Consider the following 14,230-nt stretch of genomic DNA (forward strand, 5'->3'; position numbering starts at 1 on the left):
AGCAGACACTCGGCATGATGACAGCTCGTGAAACCAGACGCTAATAGACTGCTAAATAATCGAATAAATGCGAAAACCATTTTTTCTTAATCAACCAAAAGTCGAACGAAACGGGAAGTGCGTGGATAAGATGTAAGACGAACTTGAAAATGTCCACAGGGGGGAGATCCTGAGATTCCGCCGGAGAGCGTTCCAGATTCGGCGAGGGGTACTGCCTACTACACGGCGAAGGAGCTCGGTCGCTCATAGGCCGAAGCCTCCATGACCCGAGAACGCAGAGATCTGAATCCCACTCCACAGGCCTTTTAGGAGATTTGAGGGGACGTGTGTGTGTGGGGTGTTGCAGCATTTTACTCCCAGAGTGAAGGCGCAAGTTCATAGCCCCACGGAATAACGACGGTAATTAAAATAACCTTCCGAGGCTGGCGAAGAGGCCGGACCGAACTGACGTAGGCGGAGAGAGGGGACCTCTAGGGTTTTAGAGACGTGGCCTCTAGGCGTGACGGGAACATCCCGGGGGGAGAGGAACCATGTCGATGTTTGGTCAAGTCGAAGGAGAGCGAGAGACTTAAGCTGGACAGACAGCGTTGCGAAATGTAACCGGGATGACCGTACACCGAGCTAATAGGTCAAGGCCCAGCCCTGCAATTGCCATCTCCAGTCCGCTGCTGGAGGAAGGACCTGCACAAGAGGGGCGGGGGAGCTCTTGGTGTTTTTGGCCTACTCGTTGACGCTGGTCAGACGTCTCGGAAGGCGTGGGGACTAGGCCGCACTCGGGGGACGATCGTGAATAACGGCTGGCCGCTATGGCCGTGCGGCTGCATTTGTGTGTTGTGCGCAGAGATGTCCGTGCGGATGTCGAACATCGACACGGAGCGCGACGAGGACAGCCACGAGGACCGCGGCATCAGTGAGTAGCGTTGCCCCCCCCGCGCCACGCGCCGCCAGCGTCCCTCTGCGCCCGTCCTCGGTTGGGGTCCGCGCGTTGACGACCCGTGCGGGAGGGGCCGTCGTCCAGCAGCTGTTTGATGATAATGGCTGGTGATGGTGAGCCTGCCGAGACGGGGGGGGAGCGGGTGGGAAGTGTTTTTATATCAAGGTGGCACACGGCAACTCTTGAGCCGGGCGAATCTTACGGGGGAGCTCGCAGATCCTGAGCGCGAGCCAACAGAATTCACGAGAACACGACGATGGCAGCATCCCACTCGCTCGCAGCACCTGCGCCCAGCAGGATGTGTGGTTACACAATGTTTGCGTGGTGTGTCTGCATGGTGGTGTCACTGTGCGTGTCACCATGTCACTGTGCGTGTGTGTATCACAGTGTCACTGCGTGTGAGTGTATATGTGTGCCAATGTCACCCTGTCACTGCGTGTGTGTCAGTGTCACTGTGTGTGTGTGTGTTAATCTCACCGTGTGTGTGTGTTAGTGTCACCATGTGTGTGTGTGTTAGTGTCACCGTGTGTGTGTGTGTTGGTGTCACCGTGTCACTGTGTGTGTGTTCACCGTGTCACTGTGTGTGTGTGTTCACCGTGTCACTGTGTGTGTCCGTGTGGTGCAGTGGGCCACACTCGCTTCATCGCCGCCGTCATGGAGCGGAGGGCCCACAGTCCCGATCGGCGGCGCCGCTACTGGGGACGTTCGGGCACCGAGAGCGATCACGGTGCCACCCGCTCGCCCGCTCATCCGCACCGCCACCACCACTTGCCTTGCTCGCCCACCCTGGTCACCCACCAGCCTTGCTCACTCGTCCAGCGTGCGCCACCACACCTCGCCCCCTACACCACCACCACACCCTCTACACCGCCACCGCACCCCACCCACTACACCACCGCCGACCACCACCACCTCACCCTCTACACCGCCACCAGCACCACCACACCCTCTACACCATCACCACCATCACCAGACCCTCTCCCCCGTCACCACCATCGCCACACCCCACGCTCCACCGTGCGTACCACTCCGCTCAAGCACACTCCCACGCCTCACCATTCCCCTCCGGGCCATGCTGCGAGAGCTGGTGCTCGCCACCGTGTTCATCAGGCGCCCGCCCGCCCCCCGCCAGAGGGCGCTTGTTCAATCTGGCACAGCTCTTCCCCACGCCTGCAAGCGGCAGCGATCTGGGGGGAGAAAGCGGCGGCCTAATTCGTTGACGGGGGAAAACCTGACTGTGAGCGACCAAAGCAAGTGCGCTCGCAGATTGCCGAGCGCGACTGTGGCGCGCACGGTGCCGTGGGTGGCTCGCTGATCGCGCCGTGTCTCCGTGCCGCAGGTTACAGCACCATGAGCCCGCAGGAGGACAGCGAGAACCCGCCCTGCGGCCTCGACCCGCTGCCTCCCATCGGCCTGCGCCTGCCCTCCTCGGGTCGCCGCGGCGACCACCCTGCCGGTCGCTGCGACGACGCCGGCCGTTGCCGTGGAGCGCAGCATCACGCCCAGCAGCAGCAGCAGCACCAGCTGCAGCAGCAGCAGCAACAGCAGCAGCAGCAGCAGCTTCAGCAGCAAAACGAGGAGTCGTCTCGTTACCGCGACGACGAGGAGCTGGAGCCGGACACCCCGCCGCAGACGGCCGCCCTCCTCGCCAAACCGTGGGGGGGGGGCGGCGGCGGCGGCGGTCGTCCGCCGAGGCACGGAGGCGGCCACCACCACTTGCACCACCACGGGCCGGGCTCGTCCTCCCGCCACGGCCACTGCCTGCAGGCGGCCGTCACGGTGCACGCCGAGTGCTGACGGTCGCCCCCGGTCGTCTGGCCCGCGCGGCCACCGGTTGGCCCGTCGGGGGGCCGCTGCGCGACCTCCGACCCGCGCTGCCGGGGTCTCTCGGAGCCCTTCGCGCGACGAGGGCGGAGGTGGGAAATCGGCGGTGCGGGGGTGGGACCGCTCCGCTCGTCGACCTGCGGTACGCGACGTGTTTGGGGGAGGGGTGGGGGGTTTGAAGGTGAGGAGGCCGGAACGCAGCGCGGCATCCGAATCGGTGCCGCCACCCGTTGCGCCCGGCGCTGCCGTTCCCCTCTCCCTGCCTGCGTGGCATCGTCGCCCATTTAGTGACGTGCGGGCACGCTCGGGGGAGGAGGGGGGGCGCCTCGCCGTCGAACGCCTGGCCGAAGGCCGTTGACGGTGGGGGAATCCTCCGGCGTGCAACGGTCCTCCGGTGGCCCCACGGCTCAAAGTCACCGAACGAATGCAAAACAACAGAGCTGTCCGTGGTGCCGTGTGCGGACATCGACGAAGGTCGCTTTGAAAATGTGAAATTGTTCTTCGTTGGTAGGCGGCGGAGGTACGCGCGTGATGGCGGTGGTGGTATTATCTGTGGACGCGATACGATTATGATGTTGTCGTCGTCAACGAGTGTTTAAACGTCTCCGGATATGAAGTCGAGTTTTTGATGTAGGATAACAAAAGTGTCTCGTGTTAAAAGCCAATCGCACACGCACGCACGCACACGCGAGAGTCGCCGTGACGATTCTTCCTCACGCGAGCGAACACAACCCGGACGATGAAGCAAAACGGAACGGAGTCGACCAGACCGGACCGGATTACAATCGACCGGAACGGATTTGACCGGACCGGATTGGATTCGACCAGAATCGACCCGGCCACAGCGCGAGAGGCACATGGTTGGGATTGCTATCTCCCGAGAAGTCGACAAGGAAGAAAATGGAAATGAAATGAAGGAAGTGAACACAAATAAATAATGGAACCATGTGACGGGAAGAAAGAAAAACTGGCTCTTAAACACAGGCCTGGTACTAAAGTTTTATTCCGAGTCACAAGGAGAGCTATTTTATTGAAAAACTCGGCATTTAAAAACAGAGCAAGGCGACAAGAAGATGATGATGATGATTATTGTTTGTATTTTTAAAAATCGCAACTCCCGCGGTAGATTTTCCTCACGAGAGAGTTGCTGTCGCGGCTACGGTTACCACACCCGAGGTACACAGAACCGGGATGACATCACGGGGAGAGAGGAGTAATATTTCACAACACCACGGGAGGGGACTCCACGCCATCGCATCGCGGACTTGGCACCGTCTATCAGGGACTCGCCGTGTGCCAGGAGAAGACGGACAAGATTCCCCAGGACAGCAGCTGCCTCGACAAGCCGAGGATCCTGGGGAAATCCAGGAACACACACCCCGAGTCGTGGCCGAAGGCGTTCTCCTCCCCCAGGTTCTGAGCGGGCGTTGGCCCGCACCAGGTCCGCTCCGTGGGAAAAGGCGCGACGGCATCCTTGTCCGGTGCTGTCTGCCACGGGGGAAGGCGGCCACCTCTCCACGCCAGCGCCGGTTGTTGAATGGGTCGCACGCCCGTGTGAGCGGTGAGCGAGTGTGCGCGCGGTGAGTGAGTGTGTGTCTTTGTTTTATCTGTAGTCCTGTGGTAGTTACAGTCACGGTGGAGATGGGTCAGTGGCTGCTTGCGTCTGTCCTGCGCCCCCCCCCCCCCCCGCTAGCCGGCGTGGTGGGTGTGTAGGCGCCGATTAACACTGCTCGCGGCACATCGCGGGGTCGCCGTCCGGCACCACGCGGAGAGACGGGAGACCCTGACCCATAACCCCTGGGTCTGTCCCCGTAGACCGCCTGCCGAGCGAGCCTTTGGCACTTCACGGGGCATCCAATTGCACCTAGCCTGGCACAAGCGCCGTGGCAATGTCACCGTCGCTTTAGTGGCGAATGGACGTTGCCGATGTGTTGCGTCCGTGTGGTGCGGGGGGCGGTGGCGGCGGCGCAGTATAGTTTGTGGCGCCGCTGCAAACTTGACGAGGCCTGCATTTGATTTCTGGCCACCGCTAACATCGGTGACCAACAGGTATTCCCTGACCTGTCCTGGGTCTCCCGCCTGTAAGTCCACTCGGCCTTGCACGAGTACCGGCTGCAATGTCTAGGCATCAACACCGGGGACACAAAGGGCGTGGGGGGGGCTGGCTTACACCATCCGCTCGTGCACGTTGCCGGCCTTGATAGGTGTTCGCGAACAAGCACTTGTCCCCAACAGTCGTCCAAATGGGAATATCTTTATTTCGGTCGGCGTATGGATTTGTGCGCGCGTGTAAACCGCGTGTGCGCGCGCGTGCCAGCGTGTATATTAACATGTGCCATTTCTCTGTGGTGCGTATTTTGGAGAACAAAACTGGTGGATATTGATGATGATGACGATGAAGATGCGGATCTGTTGGGGCACGTCCTTCGTGTGTTTATTTGTCTCCTGAGTTGCCAAAGTGTGCGAGATTGTTACCTCATTTTCATGAAAAGGCATTGCTATGTCACTTCACATCTCTCGTTCCGATAATTTTTTGTCGTCGTCGGTCCTGTGTTATTTATTCTTTTAATTTGTATTTTATCACTTTTCGTGCTTTCTGTTATGTGCCTGCATGTGTTTATATTTTTAATTAATGACTTGACTTGTAAAACGAACCGAGCTCTGGTTTTGTGTTTTGTTTTACCAACTCCTTCGTGCGGAGTTGGCAGGGGAGAGGCGATAATTTTATGTCAGTTTTTTTTTGCCAGATGCTGGCAATGTTGCCGCCAAAACTGACTTTTGACAACGCGTGAATTTGAACCCCACCCGGGAGCTTCGATGCGGGGAAATATTTTTTTTTTCCATAACGTCCCACGCAGGGCTACGATTGTGGGACGATCATTCACGTCGTGAGAGCAAAACGGGGTCGAAAGTCAAAAGGTAAAAATCTTCGGTGCCGTAGCGAGATGGTGAAGCTCTCACGTTAAGAACTGTTTGGTTGGTAACGTCATCGAAACCCGCTGTCGCCGGCCAGCCAACCTGGCGGCAGGATAAAACCAAGCCCCGTGCATCATATCTGGTATGATGTCATCACCGTTTAACCCATCTGGCAGAGGTAAGAATTCTCATGCCCGTTTATTGATGTTCATGTTGTTATCGCGTGTTCCGATATAATCGGCGCTAACGATGGACTTGCACGTCGGCCCTTACCCACCCCGTGACATTGCTGACATGTTAAACTTTCGCCGCCGTACGTAGCCAACCGTGCGAATCGGTGGTGCGGGGAATGACGGCAAACTAAAAATCTGAACCGTCGCCCAGTACCGTAACTCTTTCGCGACACCGCTGCGATGTGCTCCGACCCCGGGTTTGAGAATCGTTCTTTCAAAACCGTTTTGTGCATTTTCGCCACGGCCGGACGGCCCAAGCGGTTCGTCTGCCGCCGTCTGCGTTTTAATTCTGTTTACAGCGCGAGCCCACGCGGACGTGCAAATTAAAGATAGGCGCGCTCACTTTGTCTCGTTTCCACAAAGTCGGAATGCCAAATGTACCGCGATTTAAGGTTTTTATGCCGCCGTTCACCGTGTAACTCCCGCTTGTTTGTTATTTTATGACATGTATGACATTAGGTTGTTGTTTAGCAAGGAGATGGAAACACGGAAAGACCTTGAGCCCCCCGTGTCCCTTGTCTTCTGTCTCTAACTAATCGCGGTTTGTAGGGTGTGAGCCCTGTGCAGCTAGTGAGAATTTTTTTTTACTTAGTGGCGAGCCGCCGATCAATTTCATCCACCCCAGCAAGCCTCGATGGATCGGGATGCCCGGTCAACTAAGCCACTGCGCACATAAGAAATAATAATAACAAGCCTCCCTGACTCCCGAGACACATTTTCACGAGGGGTCCTGCATCGTCGCAATGTTTGGCCATGAATTCTGTGACGTGTGAGAGTTTGGCCTCATGTAGGAGGAGACCGGAGAAAACCCCACCACACAGGGTGGGGGAGCCACACTCGGAACTGCCTTCTCCTGGCCTCGACTCGACCGACAAAGCCTGGCATGGCCTAGGTGGCGGTCGCCCATCCAAGCACTAGCCAGGCTCAACACCACTTAGCGGATGGGGTTGTTGTGCATTCCAGGCGATCTGGTTATCGGCCATTCGTTTTTCTCGTATGGCCGTGCGGCAGCGCGGTTGATTCTTGGTGCAGGCGAGCCACGGTTCAAACCCGAGTTGACCGCCCTGGTGAATACTGCGAGTGTATTAACCAAACGCGCTTTAGATCCCGTGACGGTGATTTGAAAACTCTAGGGGGGGGGAGCGTCGCCAAAGTGGAAACAACAATTCCTGGCACATTTTAACGCGTTGTGGGCGAAGCCACGGAGCACCATTTGCCGCCGCGTGCTTTGCTGGCAGACGACACCAAGCGAGTGCAACAGCAGCCCCCGTCGGTGACGGCCACTGACGAGTGGCACGGGTTCGTCCGATGGCTCTTCGCACGGAGCGTCGTGCGGTGTGGCGTGCCGAGAATGAACACGGGTGGGTGGGGGCGGGGAGGACGACACCCAACGCTTGGAATAAATTTTCACTTTTTTTTATTTATCAAAAAAGGATCAAAAACATTTTTTTTTAAATGCAGCACATTTGTAAAGTTTTTAAGGTCCATGATTTGTGTCCGTGAGTCAAAAAGTGCGAATGCGCGCGCGATCGGGGAGGGGTGGACGAAAAAATGTGGCCGTGCCCAAGTTTTTTTTTTAAAGGCCAAACGATTCCGAGGGGTTTCTTGCAGAATCTCTGCCCACTGTCGTCACCCCCCCCCCCCCACTTAGCCCCCCACTTGCCCCCCCCACCCCCGTCCCCTCCTGCCCCCCGCCCTCCCGCGGTCCCACGGCCGCAGGTGTTTGGCCAAAGCCAATGAGAGGCAGGTTACCTGATTAATTATTTTTATTCGAGTTATTCCGTCAAAATTATTAATCACGGTTTTTTTTCCCCCCCCCCCACAAAATTAAAGCTGAAGGTAGAAGTCCTAATTTAAACAGCAGTTTATACATTTTTGCTAGTCAGTGATTATTAATGAAAGCAGCATTTTTTTGGTAAATTACATTATTTTTTTTTATATATAAAAGAGACACTGAGAAAAGGAGAGAGAAAAACCCAACGTACGAAAATATATTCCCTATTAATTTTTTGTTTAAATTTTTTGCGTATTTTTACGTTTTGAATTTTTTCCGTAAAAAAAGGTGTTTTTGCCGTGTGTGTGTGTAAATATTCAGCCATTCCCGAGCCAAGTGACGACGAGATATATTATAGATACGTTCAGTAAAAAAACAACATTCTGGCTCTCCAGTCACCTTCAGTGCATCCAAAAAGTCCTCGAATTTTAAAAGCAAAATGGTGCTAAAAGTGAAAAGCGAACAACAACAAAAATGAAAAGGCCGGCATGGTTTGAAGTTTTAAAACAACGTTCCAATGTGTGATTCGCTTCGGGACGAGCAGCCGTGAAGATGCTGCGACTTGCTGCTGGGCACGTCTTGGTGTCGACGACTCGGTTTGTTGGGAGCTCTCAATTCGCACGGTGAGGTGATGGGCGGACGTTTCTTGTGTGTTGCCGTTGGCAAGTGAGCCGGCGAACATCCGAGCATCTGGCCCGGCGAATGACCGCGTGGAGTCCATGGTTTGAGATGCGAAGAGGTTAGGACTTGCGTGGACACCCATGGACTCCGTTATCTAAGCATGGCCAGTGCAGTTACTGTGTGGTTCACGGTTTGAGATTGGTGAGTGCAGTTGCACTGTGGGCTGTTATGACTCGCTGTTAGGGTTTGTGATAGAGGCTATGAAAATCTGGCTGGCTCCGTGTGCTGCTGCTGCTGTTACCCTACCCCTCAATATTTGGCAGCCCCAGACCCATCCTATTTGCTTTTCACTCTTTCGGCGGCCTGATTCACACAGCATTGACGATCATTTCTGCCCGGGGTTTTTTTTTGCAATCGCAGACACCACCAGAATGCCCCCCCCCCCCCCCCCCAGCTATAATGCCCTCAAGCGGGAAGAACGGCGGCGCAACTTTGTCTGCCCGCCGCTTTTAGCACACCACTTGCAGGATGCGTTCCGCGAGCGCGCACGTACAGTATAAAGAGCCGCGGGTGACGACGACGACGCAACCACTCGACGGCGGTACAACCCCCCCCCCCACCTCGCCCGTCGAGACCGGCACGGAGCGCGAGGCGTTGCCGCAGAGGTCACGTGCATGCACGACCTCAAAAGTCCTCTGCCCCTTTAAAGACCCCTCCACACCACACCACCACCGCGTGCGCTGCCCTTTGCCACAGACATACACCTGCCCCCTCTCCTCTGACCTCTGACCCAAAGCTCTCGTCTGTTGAGAGCCGAGCCTAAACACTTTCTGCACGACGCGTCTTCTTCTTCCGCGTTCTCCTTTTTTTGTTTTTGGCCCTTAGTCCCCGCTTTGATTCCTGCAAAAGTGAACTCGCGTACGGCCAGAAAAACACTCACAGGAATGCATAGACGCACGAATTTGGAACCTTCAAGGGCATAATCATAACAGCAGCATGGATTCCATATTTCAACCGCCCTGCGTCGCTGCCATCGCAACAACTCTTACCCACAACCTCCATGTTCCCTACGGTTGCCACCTGTCCTGGTTTTCCCAGGACACCCTCTCAAGACGCAGACTTAATGTTCTACTAAGATGGGGAAGGGCTATTATCTGACCTGTCGCCAATCATGTATTTGCTCTTCTTAAAGCCCACAGCGTTACTGACGAATGTGTTTTTTTTACTCTTTGCGTCGTCTCTGCAGCAGCAGCAGCATCATCATGACCGAATGATCTGTTGCATTCCCACCTCGTTCTCGTCCTCTCCTTGGCACTCCGCGTAATTGACTCCTTGCCGGCTATTTGTTTCTCAAAGGTCTACTCCCGACGTGTGCCTCCCCCCCCTCCGCTCATGCGATCCCCGTCTTCCCCCTCAAAAACCTGCGCGCTGCCCCTCCTCCGATCAGGCCCGCCCCTAGGTTGCTCAGGCCCAGAGCGTCCCCATCTGTGGTGGTGGTGCTCGCAAACTGGGACGGTGGGAAGGGGACCCCAAGCAACAAATGATTATACCCCCACCCCCCCCCCCCCCCCCCCGAATCTCTTAAAATTATAAACTCCAAGTGAGATGACAAGCGACAGCGGATGTAGCTAGCTTTAAGTGAAGGATCCGAGACAGATGTGTGTAGTGAGATAGAGAGAGATTTAACTGGCTTGTTGCTCTGTTTATTAGGATATGCATGCAAGCCGATAACGTGGCGCACGTGCCCTGCTTGAGTTGCTTGTGGCCTCGGAGCCGTCGCTGAGTCTGCATGCGCCCCCACAGCCCACCGCTCCCCCCCCCCCCTTGGGCGGTGAGCGTGGTTGCCATTTACAGAGCGTACTGACCCCAAGCCCTTGACTTTGGTTTACATATTTTTTTAGGTGAAGCGACAAAACCCGCTGCCCGCAGCGATGGGGCAGAAGCGCGACGAGGGGGAGGCCGAGAGCGCCGGAGGGTCCGTGGCTTCACAGCAATAAATGCCCCTTTTCGACTGGCACATCAGAGGCGGGGGCAGGTGCCCTCTGGGTAATGAGGTTTTTTTCCCATTGGTTATATTTCGAAGCAAAGCCAGGTCCGTGCCTGTGATACGCCGACCCCGCAAGACATCTTAATCCGGCTTCAGGGCCAAGCAGGGCCAGAGGTGGCACTAACGATGGGTTATTTGTGCATCTGACGTCCATCACCATTCGTCGACGGGAGGGAGGTGTGATAACTGAGCTAGCCAATGGGAGGTCGGGGTTCACAGTGTACCCCCCCCCCCCCCGGCAGGAAAGGTCAGGCACCCAGGATTGAAGCATCAACTTCAGCGGTGGGGGGGGGGAGGGGGTTTGCCCTGGGGTGGAGCAACCCAGAAAATATTTCCCCACACGGCACACCACATCCAGTATACCTCGCTATGGCTGTGGCTTACTACAAATAAATGTGCCACCTACTCTCTAGTCGTACAAGCGATTGCCGAAACACGTTCGGCGAGAGAGGAATCCGGTGGCCGAGGGCGTTGCCGTGACCGAAACGAGGGTGTTGGGCGTTCAGGGTATCGCGATTGTACAGTGAGACACCCCCCCCCCACAACCCCTCCCTTCACAGCTTAAGCGCGCTTTGTTATAGTGGGCAAGGGTCCGTGAATGTTGTGCCACATGGACCGCGTGGACACGCAGGCGAGTGCAGCAGAGTTAAATGTTGATGGGTGGCGGCCACTGGCGTGAAAACTGGTTGCGGCTTCTAAATTATCGTTGTCGTCGTCGTCGTTTAATGAAGGCAATCTAGTCGAAGTTCAGGAATCTGGCCTTCTTTGCTGCTGCCACCACTGAGTATTGCCCCCGCTGCGGTTTGTTTGTGTTGCATTTTCATCCGCGTGTAGATTTGAACCACGCGGGCGGTGGGAGGGTTGCCAGGCTACGCGGACCAAAAATCCAAACAATATTTACAGGTGCAGTTCCGTCGCAGCGAAAGCTGCAGGGAGAATCCAGGTTCCAGCGACGCTAAAAATCTGAAGCCCGAGACTCTTGACAAGGCAACGGAGAAGCCCTTGAACACACGGCAAGCGAGCGCTGCTCACCACCATCCTCCTAACGCAACGGCGACATAAAAAAAAAAGTGTCCGTCGTAACGACTCGGGAAATCGCCGAAGCAGGCAAAGTCTGGCAGACTGAACGTCGGCCCCGCCTGCAGACGGAGGCCATGGGTGTTGTGCTGCAGACGGCGCTCCTGCGTGACGAGCTGCCGCCTTAGGGACGGGGGGGGGTGGGGGGGGATGGCTTTAGCTTTTTTCAGGGTCCGCAAACATCTGTTCGTCGGGGCGACGGAGACAAGGCGAGTGCAACCCTTGGCTCCGTTCGCCCGCCCTCCCTCTCTCGCCGCAACGACTCCACGCCGGGCATCTCCTCCACGCTGGAACCGCGCGCCCGGCCCCATCAGCCGCGCGGGTTATTGTCGCGGATGCTGTCGATGCGCAGCAGGAGGTCGCGGAAGCCAGGCCGCTGCGGTGGCTCCGTGTGCCAGCAGTCGAGCATGATGCGGTACACCTGGCAGGGTGAGGATGTGGACGCAGGCGCGCACACACACGCTCCATCAGACAACGCGCTCTCGCATCGGCAGAGGGAACCCGCAGTGGTCGGAAAAGCACGAGTCGGGTGGCCATTTTTTTTTTTCCCCACCAACACATCCAAGCCGAACCAGCGGGGCCCTCATGGCAGGAGTGGTTTTTCGCTGCCTGGAACTGAAAGTTGCACTACGGCTGTCTCGCAAAAAGGACATCTGGCTCGGGGCCAAGCAGGGCCAGGGGGGTAATGACGTATGTAGGTAATATTGAACTTTTTTCGCGCCGTGCATAGCCAAACATGCTAATCGGAGGTGCGGGGGGCGGGACAACAAACTATGTATGTTGAACTTCTCTGGTTTATTGCGTGCGACGCAGGTCAGAGTAGTGGGGAAAGTGCCAAGAAAAAGAACGATGGTGACCGATGATCAAGGCAACAATCCCCAACGCCGTCGACGCCATCGTCTGTGCGTGCGTGCCCTGAGACAGAGGCGAGGGGGAGCGGCGGCAGATGGAAGAATGAACGCGGCCAACACAAAACCCCCAAGCGGTGTCGTGTTGAGGGGGGCAAATGTGGAAAATACCTTTGGACATTTGCGGTGGGATGGCCAGCTGAAAACACAACCTGCTGTCTCTCTGGATGTATTGCCTCTGGCTTAGGCACGCGTGACCTGACACGTGGTTGGGCACTGATCGTGTGGAACGTGACCTTTTCGACCCAAGCGCCTTTCTCGCACGGCCCCCAAACAATTGATCCACTGCTGGATTGCCATTTCTCACGGTCCCAGGATTGCAATAATCTACCTCTCACCGGATGCGATCCCTGATGCGTGCCCTCTGTGTCCAGTGTTGACCGCCGGGCAATGAGCCCTTCTCACCACTGGTCCTGCCCGAGCCCGCTCAATTTTCCTAACGGTCAGCAACATATCTACGGGACCTTTGTTTGCCAGTTGGCGTGTTCTACCTGTGGTCGCGTGGATTTTTCTCCGGGTCCTTCCGTTTAGTGTATATGGCTGCTATAAATTTCCACGCGATAAGCCACTTTGAGCGATCATTTGTGGCCAGGTCGCTTCTGAAAAAAGAGCTACACAGCTCGGCGGGCCTTACCCGGTCAAATAGTTTACAGCTTCAGAGTTTAAGAAATGCGCCGAACGTTTCCGACGAACACTAATGCCCCCTTGCGTGCGTGTGAGTGGGCACGCGCGTGTGGATATGTCCGTGTGTGCGTGCACGTGCGTTCGGAGGGTCGCTCACCTCTTCGGGGCACTCGCTCGGCCGGGGAAGCCGCTGCCCGTTCTTGAGCAGCTCGATGAGCAACACGACGGCCATCTGGCCCTGCTTGGCGCCACCCATCATCCGCATGAACTCCTGCGAGCAGACAAAGACAAAGGGGCCCCCACACCCCCCGTGGTGTAGCCTTTAACAGACTGTTGGGACAAGCGCTGCTAGCGACCAGCACCGACACCCGCGCCCGGCCTGCCTCCCTTGTGGCAATGTGTACACGGCGCACGTGGAACTCGTAATGGATGCGTCGAGCTAGGGGAGAGGCCCAGGACCACCGGCCCCAGATAATTCATCACTGGTGATGGGGAATCGAACTCTGGTCACCGCCTCTTTAGCACGGTGCAGTAAACTACAACGCTACCACTCCCCCCTCCTCCCCTGTGTGAGAGCGAGGACACGCAAGCTTTGCGCATGCAAACACCGCCATCAAATTCCAACCGACGCACAACGAGGGGGGGGGGGGGGCTGAAAGTCCAAACGAGCGCCTGCGCGTTTTGGCAGCGCAGACAATGTACCAAGTGTTTTTCTCAGAGTCCATAAACCACATTTATTGCCCTTGCTTTACTTCGCCATCATCATCACGTCCGTCTGCGATCGTGACTGATCCTTTGAAGTGTTTGGTGGGGGAGAGCGAGCGCTGGGAATCGTCTCCCATCCATTGGCATGCCCCAGAATGCCCTTGGTGTCTGCTGGACTTTGGTCTGGAGGCCACTGCTGAAGCGGCCATGACGGTGGTGGAAGCCAGGCGCTGGGGACAACTCGTGCCCCCCCACACCCCCCCCCCCCCCCCACACACCCCCCACACACCCCCCCCCACACCCCCCCACACACCACCCCCCCCCCCACACACACCCCCACACACCCCCACACACACCCCCACACACACCCACCACACCACCCCCCCCCACACCCACACACCCCCCACCACACACACACCCACACCCACACACACACACCCCCCACACACACACACCCACCCACACACACACCCCCCCCACCACACACCCCCCACACACACACCCCCCACACACACACCCCCCCCCACACCCCCCCCACACACACACCCCCCCCCACACACCACCCCC

At 56.9% G+C, this 14,230-nt stretch overlaps 1 protein-coding gene and 1 long non-coding RNA gene across 3 annotated transcripts in view; one reads left to right on the plus strand and one right to left on the minus strand.

Moving 5' to 3' along the window:
* The window catches only part of CACHD1 (cache domain containing 1), a 54,686-nt gene extending 48,278 nt beyond the window's left edge, over positions 1–6,408 (plus strand). For both annotated transcript variants that reach the window (XM_078615133.1, XM_078615132.1), the window contains 3 exons: positions 842–910; positions 1,560–1,661; positions 2,274–6,408. In XM_078615133.1, the coding sequence (XP_078471259.1) occupies positions 842–910; positions 1,560–1,661; positions 2,274–2,731 (629 nt within the window). In that variant the 3' untranslated portion in view covers positions 2,732–6,408. The remainder of the gene's footprint in view (positions 1–841; positions 911–1,559; positions 1,662–2,273) is intronic.
* Positions 6,409–7,721: 1,313 nt separating this feature from the next.
* On the minus strand, positions 7,722–13,921 carry LOC144733304 (uncharacterized). The gene is made up of 2 exons (XR_013588339.1): positions 13,116–13,921; positions 7,722–11,847 (listed from the first exon to the last, which is right to left on the minus strand). It is a non-coding gene; the product is annotated as an uncharacterized LOC144733304 (long non-coding RNA).
* Positions 13,922–14,230: the final 309 nt, after the last annotated feature.

This window comes from Lampetra planeri, chromosome 46, assembly GCF_965212315.1.
Source record: "Lampetra planeri chromosome 46, kcLamPlan1.2.h2, whole genome shotgun sequence".
Classification (NCBI taxonomy): Eukaryota; Metazoa; Chordata; class Hyperoartia; order Petromyzontiformes; family Petromyzontidae; genus Lampetra; species Lampetra planeri.